We start from the raw sequence: 17150 nt of genomic DNA on the forward strand, positions 1-17150 counted from the left end.
CTGCCAAAAAAATCCCATAGACACTAGCGCTAAATGCGCATACTTCAAAATTCTTTTTAAAATACTCAGAACTCTCACAGGTATTCAAGCTGCACAGAAAAATGATGATCAATGTGTCCTCTTTTATTTTATTTTCATTTTTTGTGGGTTGACCATTGACTTTTCGAGATATTCTCACCCAAAAAGGACGACCCCTATTTTCCCCAAAGCGGAAAAGTAGCCATCTTGAAAAACGATCCCTCCACAACATAGCAAAATAGCGCCACTTTCGAGCCCAATAGCATCCAAAATGCTTAGAATTGGAAGCCCCAAGTCCGGGCCAGAGGTTCATTACCATATCTCTTCAATTCCCCAATTTTATGGCACTCAAAACTATTTACAGGCGTGCAACCATCCGTTTATTCACACTGATATAACACAGTGTACATGTAGGTGGCATGTATCGTCACAGCACCGTAAATTCTAAACTGATATACCACAGACAGTTGGAATACATGTATGCAGTTCTTCGAGCGTCGAGCTAGTCGTTCCGTTTCACGTTTAGCTTCGCAACATGAAAACTCGGTATCGTCTCGTCTTCGTCTTGTTCACGACAGTCGTAATCGTTCTGACGACTGGGATCGCCTGGAAGCTGGATTTCAGTTTTGGTTCAGGTAATTCCTTTCAAATATTGTTATTTTATGACATCTGTGTTTCGATTTTGTGTTTGTGTTTTGAAATCTTCATAGACGCCAGTATCGATATGCGTATGTCCGTATGTATATGTGCCTGTCATTGGGTGAAACAGTAACACCTGTCGATAATTGTAACTTTCTTTTTCAATTGAGATGGTCAGGAGTCAATTTTGTTCAAACACAACATTATAAATACATTGGTTAAATGAAAAGCCAGTTTCTGTTTCGAGTTCTTCACGACGTCACTTCAATTTTCATCCGTAACACGTCCCTGTCTATGTACCTAAAAAGTTTCAACCCAATCTCACTTGTACTTCAGAAGATATAAGGCTTTGAAAAATGCATCTTATATGTGACGTTACTTGACACCTGATGACGTCATGATAACGAACATCCTCGGGGACTATCTGCGGGTGGTGGTATATGTGTGTTCGAAGTCTGAGTCAATCACATTTACAAAAGTGCCAGAGTGTACTGGTGGAAGGAAACGTGTACAAATCCTATGGAGAAAAAAATGCACCTTTAATCAAACGTAACTTGACATCTGATGACGTCATGATTACGAAAATCTTCAATGACTATCTGTGGGTGGCGGTTTATGTGAATGCCAAGTCTCAAGTTGATCGGATTATCGAAAGTGCCAAAGTGTACTGGTTGAAGAAAAACGTGTACAAACCCTATGGAGAAAAGGTCTGAAAAGGGAGTTAAGTAAAACATCTTAACGAAACAAAGAGCTGTTCGTTTTCCGAAACAGCTAATGATTCTGGCAAAGAGTTCCACGGTAAGGCAGTACGGGGGAGAACCATGCATGAGTAATACACCACCGTGTATGTATGAGAAGACAGGGCTAATCGTAGTCCGTTTAACTGCGCATTAAACTGCGGCAATTTCTTGTCAGCGGCATTGAGGACACAATTGGAAAACTCAAAAATTGGGGTGTGGAGGTGGATGGACATCACCTGACTATCCGGTTCGTTAGCCTGACGTCATCTCATTTCAACCATGCGTACTTCACACGCTGTAGCATAGCACGAATGGAACCGGAAGTTAACGCACCTCGAGTGTTTATCCAATGGGCGCTAGTAATCAGTGGTACGTACACGCGTGTGTATCATGTTTGAACTAACGAACCGGATGGGGTACGGTGTCCGGTGTCACCGGAAGTGCAATGAGAATTGAATATTACTCGATAACGGAAGCATTTTTTTTTTTACAATTAAACACAATATGGAAATAGTAAGTGAGGGGTGCCAAGCACGGGAAAAGGCGTGACTTTATCGACCGAAAAAGGCGCCCTCTAGTGGCACATCGATAGTAATATGCGCTGAACAAGTAACTTATATGGTGTATGTAACCCCTGTGTAGTTCTTCAAAACCGCAAGAGCTCTCTGATTACACCTGTGCACTGTGGAATTAGCCGGAAAGATAAGCGTTCTTAGGGCTGGAGGTACTGGAGGATGGGACATTTAGTGAATTGGGTGGGGGATGAGGGGGGAAGTGTGCAGTTTAAACTTGTGATTGGCTCCTAACACAACTCTCTGTAAAATTTACATGAATCTGTCCAAGATGACAATGCTGTGCTGCAGATCCAGAAACTTTACTGTGTAGTACAACTTCTCCTGATACAGTTTTGTAGTGGTACATGACTCGCACAGGCACAGATTGACTACCATAAAATAGAAAATAAAATGTATTTGTTACAAGAAATTACCCAGTGTTTGTGTAACCTTATTCTAACAGAATTAGCTCATTACATATCACTTACATGTGCTAAACACATTCACACACATGTCCAAAGCAATATTGATGTAAATACACATGTAGGCCCCTACAATGTACATGTACATAGAGTGAGTGTATCAACTATGACCTAAATCCAGTGTCAGTCCAACCAGTTGCATTGACACTAGCTACTCCACATTTAAAGAATACTGATTGCAAGAAGGGTTTCTGTACACCCTGTACAAATCTCGACCCGCAGTAGGCCCTATGTGCTTTTAACGTGTTCCACAATAACGTGACTATACAACCAACAAATGCGTTGAAAAATTCAACTTTTAGGCTTATAAAACGGTACTAAATATCACACTAATCACTAAATAATTTATAGAAATTGTTTAACAGTAAACTGCTGTACCAATCATTTAATAAACCTCAGCGGGATTATTGCTTTGGGCGAAGAAGTTATCACACAAGTTGCAAACTTTAAAACGCTAAAGCCATGTTGCTGTGGAGCGCTTGGTTACGTCATTCTGGTATAGCTCCCTCACTACGCAAAAAGAAGAAATCTGAGTTTGGCCACTACATTACATGTATCTAGTTAAAATTAAATAATTTTCACAAATATCTGCACAATAAAATGTAGCACCTCTTTTAGTTTCTGTGTTACAATTTACATGTAGAACTGAAAATGTGACATGGATTAGACTTCGAGTGACAATGAAGACTAAAGTAGGGCCTACATGTACAAGTAGGCTACACAGACTTAAAAAAAAACTAAGCCTACTTCATTTATTGAGGGCCAAATATTGTAGCATAGCAGCGTACTTTGAACGCTTCCTGTAGGTTAGGGGTATCTTCTTTCCAAGAAAATGTCACTGTTTTCCCATTTACCGTTAAACGGTCGCACTTGCTACTGCAACAGACTCAACCAGCTGATGGGCCTGCATTTGGTCTGCTCCCATGAGAACATGAGGCATATTAAAGTTGTAGTTTCCGCTTCACGGTTGCTCCTCGGCAGGATCTTGTTCCATCACAGGCTTCGCTTCCATGTTACTAGAATCGTCCTGAAACCAAAATTTGAGAGTTACAAATTAATCATCATGCTAACATCCTGTTCTGATAACTACCATTACCATTGTACCCTGTGCAACCAGTGGAACCAAAGAGAACTGATATGAACTGCTTTAAATAAAATCCGATTCATTTTTTTCCTTCATTTTCTCTGCTTCCAAACACACATGATAATTTCTGTGGGTCACCAAACTAATGCAATATGCACACAGCAGTTCACAGTGTATTTGGGGTTCACTGTGTATTTCAGGCTTAACATAAGGTATAGAAACAGTTCACTAACCATGTCAATGGCTTTTAGTATAGTATTTGAGAAGCGGTTCAACTGGTGGCAGCGCAATCGACAGATAGCATCACGATCAACCGATTGCGCTCAACATTAATACTAGTAGGGAGCTAGGGGCCTTTTCCGTTTGCAAAAATTGTTGCGTAAAGATACTAAAAAAAAAATTCAACTCGAACTGAAAAATAGGCCTAATGGGTAAAAAGTCTCTTTTGTTAGAATTCTGAATAGAATTTTAGAGTCGCGGAAGTCGTTTGATCTTTAAAGCGGCAAAATGCTCAAAAATAAACAAGACATATGGACCATATATGCCCGTCCGGGGAAAGAATTCCATAGATGGACTTTACTTGACACCCTGTGTACAAACCCTAGTATGACTGAGACTGGTCTGAAAAATTATGTTTTCTCACTAAATATTTCAATATTTTCCGTGCTAAATATCACTTGTTAGGACATGTTCCCGCTTTCTGATGGCTACTAGTACTAAGTCATGATTTTACTCAAAAACATGGATTTTACTCAAAAACTAGGAATTTCCAAGGTGGGTTGTGGTTGCAAATGGAAGTGTTTTAGAAAAGGGATATTAAGTCCGAATTTCAGCCCAGGAAATTAACTATGGTTAAAATAAGAGCATTTTGACATAAGTGTGCGACGTTGCAAAATGTTAGTACACGAGAACAAAGGAAGTACCCCATGCCTATGTGGGTGTGCTTGTGTGTGTGTGTGGGGGGGGGGGGGGGGGGAGGGAGGGGGCTGGACAACACTATAGGGGTGCTGTTGATGATACACGTGTACATCTTTATGAATACTGACGCTTACATCGAAACGCCGCATTTTATGCCTCTTTGTATATTTTTCTGACTCCATTTCAGTGCTATTTAACGCATATTGGTTGTTGGCAAGTCCGTAAAATACCTCGTAATCCGCATATTTTTCGTTTCTCATCATGAAAAAGTGGGGGGGGGGATTATTTAATAGCCCATCCCCCGGTCAATTAGTGGCGGATATAATATGTATACGCCCCTATTTACCAATGTCAAATAAGAGAGCATTAAAGTTGGAACTTCTGTGGTGAGGCACTTGTCAAATAGATTTTCAAATTGCATTGATATTTTTCTAGCATTACATAAGCTATGAGCTTTCCAGTGAGACATCGCACGACATGAAAAATCGGCCCACGACATGTAAACAATAATAACTTTTGAATTAAGAGTGGGACGCTCCTGGGTGTTCTGAATAGTGTGCACAATTTTCTGCATTGGAGTGCGCCATTTGAAAACACTTTTAAAATTGGTATAAATACCTGAAAAAAAGCGAACAAGCAAATTTATTTGTTAAAGGGCATTATATTCCTTTAAATTTCGTTTGGACAAGAAAAACGAACATTGGATAAAGCACGTGTATACCAATTTTAACATGATTTTTTTCCTTGTTTAGTACATGATTTATAAATGAACGAAAATCACGTGAAAATCTATGATTGTAATACCTGATTAACCCTGATTTAACCCAAACTCCTAGTCAGTTTTCAATAACTAGGAAAACCAGTCAATTAGTTGTTTTAGAGTGTATGGCCAGTGCTGGCCAGCGGCTGTCGTGACTAACGTTGGGCATAGTTGCGTGCACGATTTAAATTCTCCATTATTTTTTTACGTATCGTCCACCTTAAATAAATACATTTTTCGATACATTTCGTGACGCAAATGAACACCATCCAGGCCCAAGATACGTATGATTGAATACGCCACTCAATCAACACAAAACATAAACAAAACACATTACCGACATACCGACCCTATTTTTGAAAGGCGTGTAGATCGAAGCAGAAGTCTTTTAATTGGAAACTTATATTTAAACCATACTTTTCCAGTTCAAGAGGTTGCAATGTTTGTGAGATGTTGATTCTTTTTAATTAAAAAAGTATTATAAATCTCTTCTAAATTTTAAGGACAAATGTAGCTTAAAGACCCACAGATTTGTTTTAGAATGCACCAGAAATCTTCTCAAATAAAACAAATTTCGTGGCCCCTAAGCGGGCCCCCAACCACAAGCCGTGGCTTCGCAATTTGTTGAACCCAAACAAAACTTCCCCACAGCTTTGCAAAGATCCTTGGCAGAACCTGCTTCACCCAAAAGCAATGAACCTCCAACATGACTTTGCCAAAGTTGTTATTAATGGATGCGTGCACCTTTTCATTCGATTGTTCCATACTATAGGCCATCAGCCTGGTGGTTGGATCAGTATTTAGAAATAATTACAAAATGTCACAGGTGCAGTGGTAAGCAATGCATTGTCACTCACATTAGTATGGTACTGGAGGCATAAAATAATAAGGGGACCAGAGTGTGACATTGTTATATTAAGGGTGGGTATTATTTCACTCTTTTTCACTTTTTAGTATTCTGCCCCCTTCAAAATATGTATTAGCCTACTACAAACAACAATAAAAATTTGAAAAGTTTAACCCCCTGTACATGCCGCCAAAAAGTTTTGGGCGAAGGGCGCCCTCTATGGCTAGTTAAAATGACATGTTCCCTGACTTCTAATGTACTTATGAAAGGCAAATTGTAAGGTACTATACCATAAATATTAAAAACCATTTGTGCCACACAGGAGATGAGCTGTTCATATTTTGTGGACAAAGTTGGCGGTTTTAAGTCATTAAACGCAATAGATTTTGCAGTTCAATGATTATTCAAACATGCTACCTTTAAGTTAAGTTATTTTTTACTGGCCATTTCTTGCACTGATTGTGAAAAGGTTGTTATTTGGTCCATAGTTTATCCACTCACTTTCCCTGAGCATAATAGGACTGCCTTCCTAATTTGAAACTTGTACTGATGGACCTTTTCTTTGTGAAACACTGTTTGTCTGGAGCTAGTATCAATAATAACGGCAACATCTCCTTTTTTATTGTGATATCACCACTCGGTACAGGGCTATTAAGTTGCATTGGCATGATATGATTGTTAAGTTTACAATTTGTGAACTCCACTTACTTTGCCAATGTTGAAATCCGCCTTGCAGTAAACTTCATGGATGATTTGTTTCTTATTTTGTTTTCAATATGAGGTGGGTAAAACATTTGTATTAATTACATTTAGTGCTTCATATCAGCCCAAGTCAACATGGTCAAAGCTGCGAACTATTGATCATATCGAGCGAAGATAGCCAGGTTCCTTCCGAGAATACTCGGGTGTAACAATTTTACTATACCAGAAGTAATGTGCAGTGGAATTCTGCACAGGAGGCTATCGCGGAAAATGTTGAGGGGGGGGGGGGCGGTTTCCTCCCCCGGCCCCCTTAGGGTTAACAGAGCCGGCTATAAACATCTCTTAAATAAGTAGTCCAATGCATTCAACATTAATCATGCCCGCAATTACTTTTGAACGAATAGAATTATCATGTTCTCTGTTTTTCCCTTTCAATTCAATTCAGCATATTCAAAATCACGTAAAATTTTAACACTTAGACTAATACAAGCCGAGTTATGTAAGCTGGGAAAACGGGAACAAATCAACAAATTGCAAAAAATTAAAAGTGCAATCCTCCACTTTTGGCAATTTTAAAGGGCCAATTTAATTTCAGGAACATTGTTTTCAGCTTTTGTGTTTGTAATTATTGTTTTGGTATGTGCTGAAAACATTTTTTTTTCAGGCAAAACAAAAATAAGTAGACCTTCTTATAACTGCATTCCGCATGCAAACCTGCATGGGCATGTGTTTTAAACCTAAGATTTTGTTTAAGTAAGAATTTGTATTGGCAATGGTTACAATTGTAATGACATACATGAAACACACTAGAGGTGAAACAAAAGGATTTACTAAACAAAAAATAAGGGACGTTTCTTTATTTCCTCTATTTAAATAACTTATGTCTAGGCTGGACCAGAGTGAGAAAAAATGGTCTGGAGCCGAAAAATAGTTACATACAATTTGTGCACATGGAGACTTTGAGGGCCATGTACAGGGGGGTTAACGGTCTCAAATAATTTGTTAAGTGTTTTTCCCTTAATTCCCATGAGTCACTACATATTTTGAGGGGGGCAGCTCAAAAAGCATGGGCTAATACCCACCCCTAGTTATATATGTTTGTATGCAAAATATTTTCTTTAACCTTTGCAGTATAAATTTGTAGGACTGGTTGATCTAAGTACTTTAAACATACATGTTTCATTATAGGACTGGATATTCTTCTTACATGACGAAAAACCTGGTTTCACGTGGAACATTGACACCGTTCCTGTGTTACACGTGAAATTGGTGACTTATTTGTGCCATATTTCTGTTGGTTTTCGTCGAAAATGTCTCAAATTCATGGGCCTATATGATATAAAGCAGTGAAGATACTTGTGTCTGTTATGAACATTTGAATTTTCAATGGAAGGCTTATATTGAGAAATATAGCGCAAATAAGTTTCTAGTTTCACGTGTAACAGGGAAAACCATGGTGTCCCCCAAATGTCCGTTACTGCTGCTGCTGTTTTGCCATAGTCTCATCATAGAACCGTTGGCATTCTCTTGTGTGCCTTTGCTCTTGCCACGGCCATTCCTCCATCCGTCCACTTCTTGATGTTATCGATCCATCCTGTTTTCCTACGTCCTGGCCTGGCCTTCCCTTCTACTTCTCCTTCTGTTCATTATCACATCATTCATATACAAGAGAATTATAGACTAATAATCCGCTGGGACGTCATTCCGCTAAGGATGCAGCTGGCCGGAACATACTATCATGTACAACCGCCCTTTACTACACGTACACGTATATCGAGCGAAGATAGCCAGGTTCCTTCCGAGAATACTCGGGTGTAACAATTTTACTATACCAGAAGTAATGTGCAGTGGAATTCTGCACAGGATGAACTCGAAGATAAACTATGAGGTATGGGAAGACCATTCACATCATCAGACCAGGTTGATGAATGTATGGAAGACTAGGTCCCAGACTATAGTCTAGTCGACTAGGCAAATCTGACGCTATATTTGGACAATATACCACCAAAGCAGACAGCCACGATGATTGATGTTTAACCCTAAAGGGGCCGGGTTATTTTGACCATCTCTCAGCCGGGGGGCGGCGCCCTAAGATCTCAGTTATCGAGCGACGAAAAATTTTGAAACTCTGCACATGGATAGAGCAACTCTTCCTAAACATACCCAAGAAATTTCATGACTATAGGTCAAAGGGTTTTGGAATTATGGCTAATTAATTATTCATATGTACGAATGGCAAATCTGCCCTGTGTACACGACGTATATTCGAAAATTCAGCTTTCGCCGGAAAAATTTTCGCTACGCGGCAACCCGTGGTCCGATTTTTATGTTTTTGGTATCAAAAGATGCGCAAAGCTCGAGGCTAAAAAGTCATAACAGCTCGGGTCGCGAAATTTTTTTTTTTAGAGGCTATCGCGGAAAATGTTGAGGGGGGGGGCGGTTTCCGCCCCCGGCCCCCTTAGGGTTAACAGAGCCGGCTATAAACATCTCTTAAATAAGTAGTCCAATGCATTCAACATTAATCATGCCCGCAATTACTTTTGAACGAATAGAATTATCATGTTCTCTGTTTTTCCCTTTCAAATCAATTCAGCATATTCAAAATCACGTAAAATTTTAACACTTAGACTAATACAAGCCGAGTTATGTAAGCTGGGAAAACGGGAACAAATCAACAAATCGCAAAAAAATTAAAAGTGCAATCCTCCACTTTTGGCAATTTTAAAGGGCCAATTTAATTTCAGGAACATTGTTTTCAGCTTTTGTGTTTGTAATTATTGTTTTGGTATGTGCTGAAAACATTTTTTTTTTTCAGGCAAAACAAAAATAAGTAGACCTTCTTATAACTGCATTCCGCATGCAAACCTGCATGGGCATGTGTTTTAAACCTAAGATTTTGTTTAAGTAAGAATTTGTATTGGCAATGGTTACAATTGTAATGACATACATGAAACACACTAGAGGTGAAACAAAAGGATTTACTAAACAAAAAATAAGGGACGTTTCTTTATTTCCTCTATTTAAATAACTTATGTCTAGGCTGGACCAGAGTGAGAGAAAATGGTCTGGAGCCGAAAAATAGTTACATACAATTTGTGCACATGGAGACTTTGAGGGCCATGTACAGGGGGGTTAACGGTCTCAAATAATTTGTTAAGTGTTTTTCCCTTAATTCACATGAGTCACTACATATTTTGAGGGGGGCAGCTCAAAAAGCATGGGCTAATACCCACCCCTAGTTATATATGTTTGTATGCAAAATATTTTCTTTAACCTTTGCAGTATAAATTTGTAGGACTGGTTGATCTAAGTACTTTAAACATACATTTTTCATTATAGGACTGGATATTCTTCTTACATGACGAAAAACCTGGTTTCACGTGGAACATTGACACCGTTCCTGTGTTACACGTGAAATTGGTGACTTATTTGTGCCATATTTCTGTTGGTTTTCGTCGAAAATGTCTCAAATTCATGGGCCTATATGATATAAAGCAGTGAAGATACTTGTGTCTGTTATGAACATTTGAATTTTCAATGGAAGGCTTATATTGAGAAATATAGCGCAAATAAGTTTCTAGTTTCACGTGTAACAGGGAAAACCATGGTGTCCCCCAAATGTCCGTTACTGCTGCTGCTGTTTTGCCATAGTCTCATCATAGAACCGTTGGCATTCTCTTGTGTGCCTTTGCTCTTGCCACGGCCATTCCTCAATCCGTCCACTTCCTGATGTTATCGATCCATCCTGTTTTCCTACGTCCTGGCCTGGCCTTCCCTTCTACTTCTCCTTCTGTTCATTATCACATCATTCATATACAAGAGAATTATAGACTAATAATCCGCTGGGACGTCATTCCGCTAAGGATGCAGCTGGCCGGAACATACTATCATGTACAACCGCCCTTTACTACACGTACACGTATATCGAGCGAAGATAGCCAGGTTCCTTCCGAGAATACTCGGGTGTAACAATTTTACTATACCAGAAGTAATGTGCAGTGGAATTCTGCACAGGATGAACTCGAAGATAAACTATGAGGTATGGGAAGACCATTCACATCATCAGACCAGGTTGATGAATGTATGGAAGACTAGGTCCCAGACTATAGTCTAGTCGACTAGGCAAATCTGACGCTATATTTGGACAATATACCACCAAAGCAGACAGCCACGATGATTGATGTTTAACCCTAAAGGGGCCGGGTTATTTTGACCATCTCTCAGCCGGGGGGCGGCGCCCTAAGATCTCAGTTATCGAGCGACGAAAAATTTTGAAACTCTGCACATGGATAGAGCAACTCTTCCTAAACATACCCAAGAAATTTCATGACTATAGGTCAAAGGGTTTTGGAATTATGGCTAATTAATTATTCATATGTACGAATGGCAAATCTGCCCTGTGTACACGACGTATATTCGAAAATTCAGCTTTCGCCGGAAAAATTTTCGCTACGCGGCAACCCGTGGTCCGATTTTTATGTTTTTGGTATCAAAAGATGCGCAAAGCTCGAGGCTAAAAAGTCATAACAGCTCGGGTCGCGAAATTTTTTTTTTAGAGGCTATCGCGGAAAATGTTGAGGGGGGGGGCGGTTTCCGCCCCCGGCCCCCTTAGGGTTAACAGAGCCGGCTATAAACATCTCTTAAATAAGTAGTCCAATGCATTCAACATTAATCATGCCCGCAATTACTTTTGAACGAATAGAATTATCATGTTCTCTGTTTTTCCCTTTCAAATCAATTCAGCATATTCAAAATCACGTAAAATGTTAACACTTAGACTAATACAAGCCGAGTTATGTAAGCTGGGAAAACGGGAACAAATCAACAAATCGCAAAAAAATTGAAAGTGCAATCCTCCACTTTTGGCAATTTTAAAGGGCCAATTTAATTTCAGGAACATTGTTTTCAGCTTTTGTGTTTGTAATTATTGTTTTGGTATGTGCTGAAAACATTTTTTTTTTCAGGCAAAACAAAAATAAGTAGACCTTCTTATAACTGCATTCCGCATGCAAACCTGCATGGGCATGTGTTTTAAACCTAAGATTTTGTTTAAGTAAGAATTTGTATTGGCAATGGTTACAATTGTAATGACATACATGAAACAAACTAGAGGTGAAACAAAAGGATTTACTAAACAAAAAATAAGGGACGTTTCTTTATTTCCTCTATTTAAATAACTTATGTCTAGGCTGGACCAGAGTGAGAGAAAATGGTCTGGAGCCGAAAAATAGTTACATACAATTTGTGCACATGGAGACTTTGAGGGCCATGTACAGGGGGGTTAACAGTCTCAAATAATTTGTTAAGTGTTTTTCCCTTAATTCCCATGAGTCACTACATATTTTGAGGGGGGCAGCTCAAAAAGCATGGGCTAATACCCACCCCTAGTTATATATGTTTGTATGCAAAATATTTTCTTTAACCTTTGCAGTATAAATTTGTAGGACTGGTTGATCTAAGTACTTTAAACATACATTTTTCATTTTCGGACTGGATATTCTTCTTACATGACGAAAAACCTGGTTTCACGTGGAACATGGACACCGTTCCTGTGTTACACGTGAAATTGGTGACTTATTTGTGCCATATTTCTGTTGGTTTTCGTCGAAAATGTCTCAAATTCATGGGCCTATATGATATAAAGCAGTGAAGATACTTGTGTCTGTTATGAACATTTGAATTTTCAATGGAAGGCTTATATTGAGAAATATAGCGCAAATAAGTTTCTAGTTTCACGTGTAACAGGAAAAACCATGGTGTCCCCCAAATGTCCGTTACTGCTGCTGCTGTTTTGCCATAGTCTCATCATAGAACCGTTGGCATTCTCTTGTGTGCCTTTGCTCTTGCCACGGCCATTCCTCAATCCGTCCACTTCCTGATGTTATCGATCCATCCTGTTTTCCTACGTCCTTGCCTGGCCTTCCCTTCTACTTCTCCTTCTGTTCATTATCACATCATTCATATACAAGAGAATTATAGACTAATAATCCGCTGGGACGTCATTCCGCTAAGGATGCAGCTGGCCGGAACATACTATCATGTACAACCGCCCTTTACTACACGTACACCTACTGCTGGTGCTGCTGCACGTCTTCAATACCGTAGAAACCTTAGAACATCAACGCCATTTGCGCCGTGCAGACTGCTCCCAAACCCAACCCATGGGCCCCGCTCGGTTTTATGGCGCCGACCGACCCGCCAGTCGCATTGTAGGTAATAATGGCTTCTTGTGTGCTTTTTATAAGACGTTAGCCTGGTACTGACTAACCCCACACACAGCCTCCCTACTCTGCCTGGATGCAGTTTAGCGTCAATGTCCGTTACAGTGTGAAGCAAAATATCTTTTGGTGCCATTATATCTGTTAGCTTTCTTTGAAAATTTCTGAATCTTATAAATTCCATAAGCTAATAAATGGCACTTATTATTCTATAACATTCAGACATTTTCAGATGGACATATTGCACCAAATAGTGCTTATGTCCTTATTTAGAGGTTGGTTCCCCATTTCACGTAAAACCAGTAACTTGTATGCACCATATAATCTTAAGTATTTCATTAAAATGTCTCAATTTCTTTTAGTATGTAGTCATACCAATTAGTTTATAGAATAAATGAATTTCAAACTTTTTTAGTGTAATGTTGCAGGATATTTATGACCAAAAAAACAGTGATTTTACGTGTAACGGGGCTACCAAATTTGGTGTCCCCTTTACACGTGAAACAATGATTTTCATCATGTATGAAGAAGATACATTTGCTTTTAACGATTCATGTTTTGAGTGACAAGGACAAACCATTACCACATACTGAGACTGTCAAGAGTGCAGAAAATACTTTATGTACAAAGTTATGCATATAAATATGTATTGGTATACCCTTATTTATGGAAATACCCATATACAGTGTTAAAGTTGCTCTCCGTGTGCTAGTTTCCGCATTCCACCACGATTTGATTTTTTAGAATTGCTTTTTTTTTCTTCTAGTAATAACAAAGTTCTTGACGTTTGAATTAGACATCAGAGACTTCCACAGAGACACTACCAAAGATGTGAAAATTGCCCCAGTTGAAATAAAACATATATATCGAAATTTGTTTTCTGAAGACCACAGGCACAGCAAAAATAAGCAACGTGTTTTTAGTACCAAAACAATTACCGTCTCTAATACAATCCTGTTCTCTTATACACACACACTGATCTGATACACCGTGCCCTCTGGAGACATGCACACAATAGGGAACAAAAGATTGTATACGTCTCCACAGGGCAATTTCTATAGATGAATACGTCTCCACAAGGTTTTCACGAAATAGATATATGGATTTTACTAAATAATTTGGAATTTCCAAGGTATGTTGATGGTAGAGTTTTAGAAAAGGGATATTAAGTCCGAATTTCAGCCAAGGAAATTAATTCTGGTTAAAATAAGAGCATTTTGAAACTGTACTTTCAAACTCGAAAACTTTAGTACACGAGAACAAAGAAATGTCTCCTCAAGGATAAACATTTCAGTATGTTTGCACTATACTTGTTTACATCTGGTTGCCTTTTGGATAAGTGTCCTTATCATAAACAATTATAAGTCATTGCAATTCTTTTGCTCATTGCAGGGATAGACAGAGGCCGGGCACCATCTGTACCCAATTACATACAGACCCGCAGGGAACATGAGAAACAGTCTTTTCATCGTCATCATCGAATCGTCATCATCGGCTCCGGACCTACCGCTCTGGGTGCTGCTAAAAGACTGTACGATCTCGGCCAAGGCAAAAACAACAGCGTGATCACTATCCTGGAAGAGCTAGGCAAACCAGGAGGTCTAGCCTCGTCCGTCAGGGATGATAAAGGCTTTCTCTGGGACGTCGGAGTTCACGTCGTATTCTCCCATTACACCTATTTTGATCGAGTCCTGAACATGGCAGTACCCGAGTGGAACTACCGGCGCAGGGGGTCATTTGCCTTCATGAAAGGATCAGATGACACGAGGAGGTTCATTCCTTATCCAGTTCAGAACAACATCCACGTCATGGATAAAGTTGATCAGCAGAAAAGCCTGAAAGGCTTAGAGGAGATTACCAAAAATCCCAGCACCCGTAAACCCAACAATTTCGACGAGTGGCTGCTGCAAAAATTCGGAGAGGGTCTCACTGACGTCTTTATGAGGAAATACAACCGGAAAATCTGGACAGTTGACACCAAAGAAATGAACTCGGCCTGGGTTGGAGAGAGGGTTGCCGTACCAGACATTGAAGAGATCAAGACAAAGATTAAAGAGGTAGATAACGGGACAGACGCCAAGGATTCCGATTGGGGACCGAACCGTTTCTTTCGTTTCCCCAAATATAATGGGACTGGTGGAATTTGGGAGTCAGTTGCAAGAATGCTTCCAAGCCACTGGTTCAGATTTCACGAAAAGGTAACTGCAATTAATATTGACCGAAAAATCATCACTGTCGAGGCTGGAACTGGCGTTAAGACGCATTACTCATTAGCATACGATACCCTTATATCGACGGCCCCCTTAGATGTTTTTACATCATTGTTGCAAAGCAACGATATTTCCCTATGGCAGATGCAAGAGCTAGCATCACAGCTGGTGCACACGCACACCCACATCGTAGGCATCGGCCTCACCGGTCAACTGCCAAGGATCCTCACTGGTAAATCTTGGGTTTATTTCCCGGATTCAGATTCTCCTTTCTACCGCGTGACAATGTTCTCCAATTATTCAGATGACCATGTCCCAAAACCTGGAGAATACTGGTCGCTTATGTGCGAAATAGCCGAACCACAGAAAAGTTCTAATCGAGCGTATTGGAGTAAGGAAAGCTTGATCAAAGAATCCATTCAAGCCTTAGTCTTGTACGGGTTTATCACTGCTGATATGGTAGTCTCCAAACACTACCGTCGCTTGGATCATGGATACCCCGTCCCTTCACTAAAAAGGGATATGATCCTTGACACGATACAACCTTGGCTGAAAATCAAAGACATCTACTCCCGTGGACGGTTTGGAGGTTGGAGATACGAGGTTGCGAATCAAGATCATTCCTTCATGCAAGGGGTCGAGGCCGTGGACAAGTTCCTGAGCAACGTTCCGGAGTTAACTTACCCGGATCCGAATCTCGCCAACTCCAAGAAAAACACGGATCGCACCATACCTTTGGATTATGAATTCGTCATCGCCCATTATAACGAGAATCTTGATTGGATGAAGCCTTACGCCAACCACACCCTCATCTACACCAAGGGGAACGAACTGGGTCCACCATTCCAGTTCTACGGTTGGGAACGGCTGAAAAATGTCGGCCGAGAGGCCCACGCGTATCTTACTCACATCACCACTTACTACGATCGGCTAGCCAATGTGACCGTCTTTCTTCAGGCGGACAACCTGAAAGGAACTTGCTGGAAAAGCGTGCCGGTGTACATATCGAATGCCAAGAAGGGCGTGCCCTGTCGAATTAACAGACGTCGGTACACCGAATGGGGTAATATCCGCTTTCCCCAGCTTAAACTCGACGAAGATAAGAAGAAAAATGTTCCCTTGCTGAAGGCAAACCGGACCCTTGGTGAGGTGTACCAGGACCTGTGGGGGTCTCCTCCGCCTAAGCAAGGGATGCCGTTCTGTTGGAACGCATGTTTCGGAGCAACTAAGGCCATGATCCATAAGCATCCTTTAGAGTTTTATCAGAAAGCACAAGGTTACGTTAGCACATACTCCAACCAGGAAGAAGCACATTATATAGAGAGGTTTTGGCTCCAAATATTGACCTTTTAAAACTCGAACTACTATGCAAATCTCATTCATGTCGAAAGCTTCTTGCCTTCAGCCTCGCATCTGCGATTCGGTACGTACCAGCGGTGTGTATGGAATGGGGGAAAAGAGAACCATCGAACGAACGCACAATCCCGTGCATGGTATTTTGCCACGTAAACCACAGAGCTAGGACATAAAGTGCGACTTGGTATTAAAATGAAACAGATGATTTCTAGAGAAATGTGATATTAACTAGTTGATGTGCCAAATTCTACCACGATCTTTCCGCACGAGAACTGCAAATCTGTTTCGATACTATTTCCCACGAATGTTAGTTCGAAATTTAATAAGCTGTTTCGGCTACTCTGCAGAAACAGCTCTTGTTTTCGTTCAGATTTTTTTTAACTTGGTATGTACCTATACCTATACCGGGATGCGTTATAAATGAACATGTAAGTGACGTCATCATTACGTCATCACATGTCATGTGACGTCACATCAAAGGGGTATTTTTCTAAGGCCTGTATCTATAGAACTATAGATCGGATTTGGTTATGACTTGGTTAGTTGATATGTACTTAGACCAGGATGTGTTAAATTTGAAGTGATGTCATCATGTCGTCATCACTTGTCACAGTGTCATTTC

At 40.1% G+C, this 17150-nt stretch overlaps 1 protein-coding gene across 1 annotated transcript; it reads left to right on the plus strand.

Annotated features, from left to right (window-relative positions):
- The first annotated feature begins 553 nt into the window (after positions 1-553).
- Positions 554-16525, plus strand: LOC119731445. Its single transcript, XM_038204614.1, has 2 exons — positions 554-653; positions 14355-16525. The coding sequence occupies exons 1-2, from the start codon at positions 554-556 to the stop codon at positions 16523-16525; spliced, it is 2271 nt and encodes a 756-aa protein (XP_038060542.1).
- Positions 16526-17150: the final 625 nt, after the last annotated feature.

Source organism: Patiria miniata, unplaced genomic scaffold (genome assembly GCF_015706575.1).
Source record: "Patiria miniata isolate m_02_andy unplaced genomic scaffold, ASM1570657v1 HiC_scaffold_23, whole genome shotgun sequence".
Taxonomy (NCBI): Eukaryota; Metazoa; Echinodermata; class Asteroidea; order Valvatida; family Asterinidae; genus Patiria; species Patiria miniata.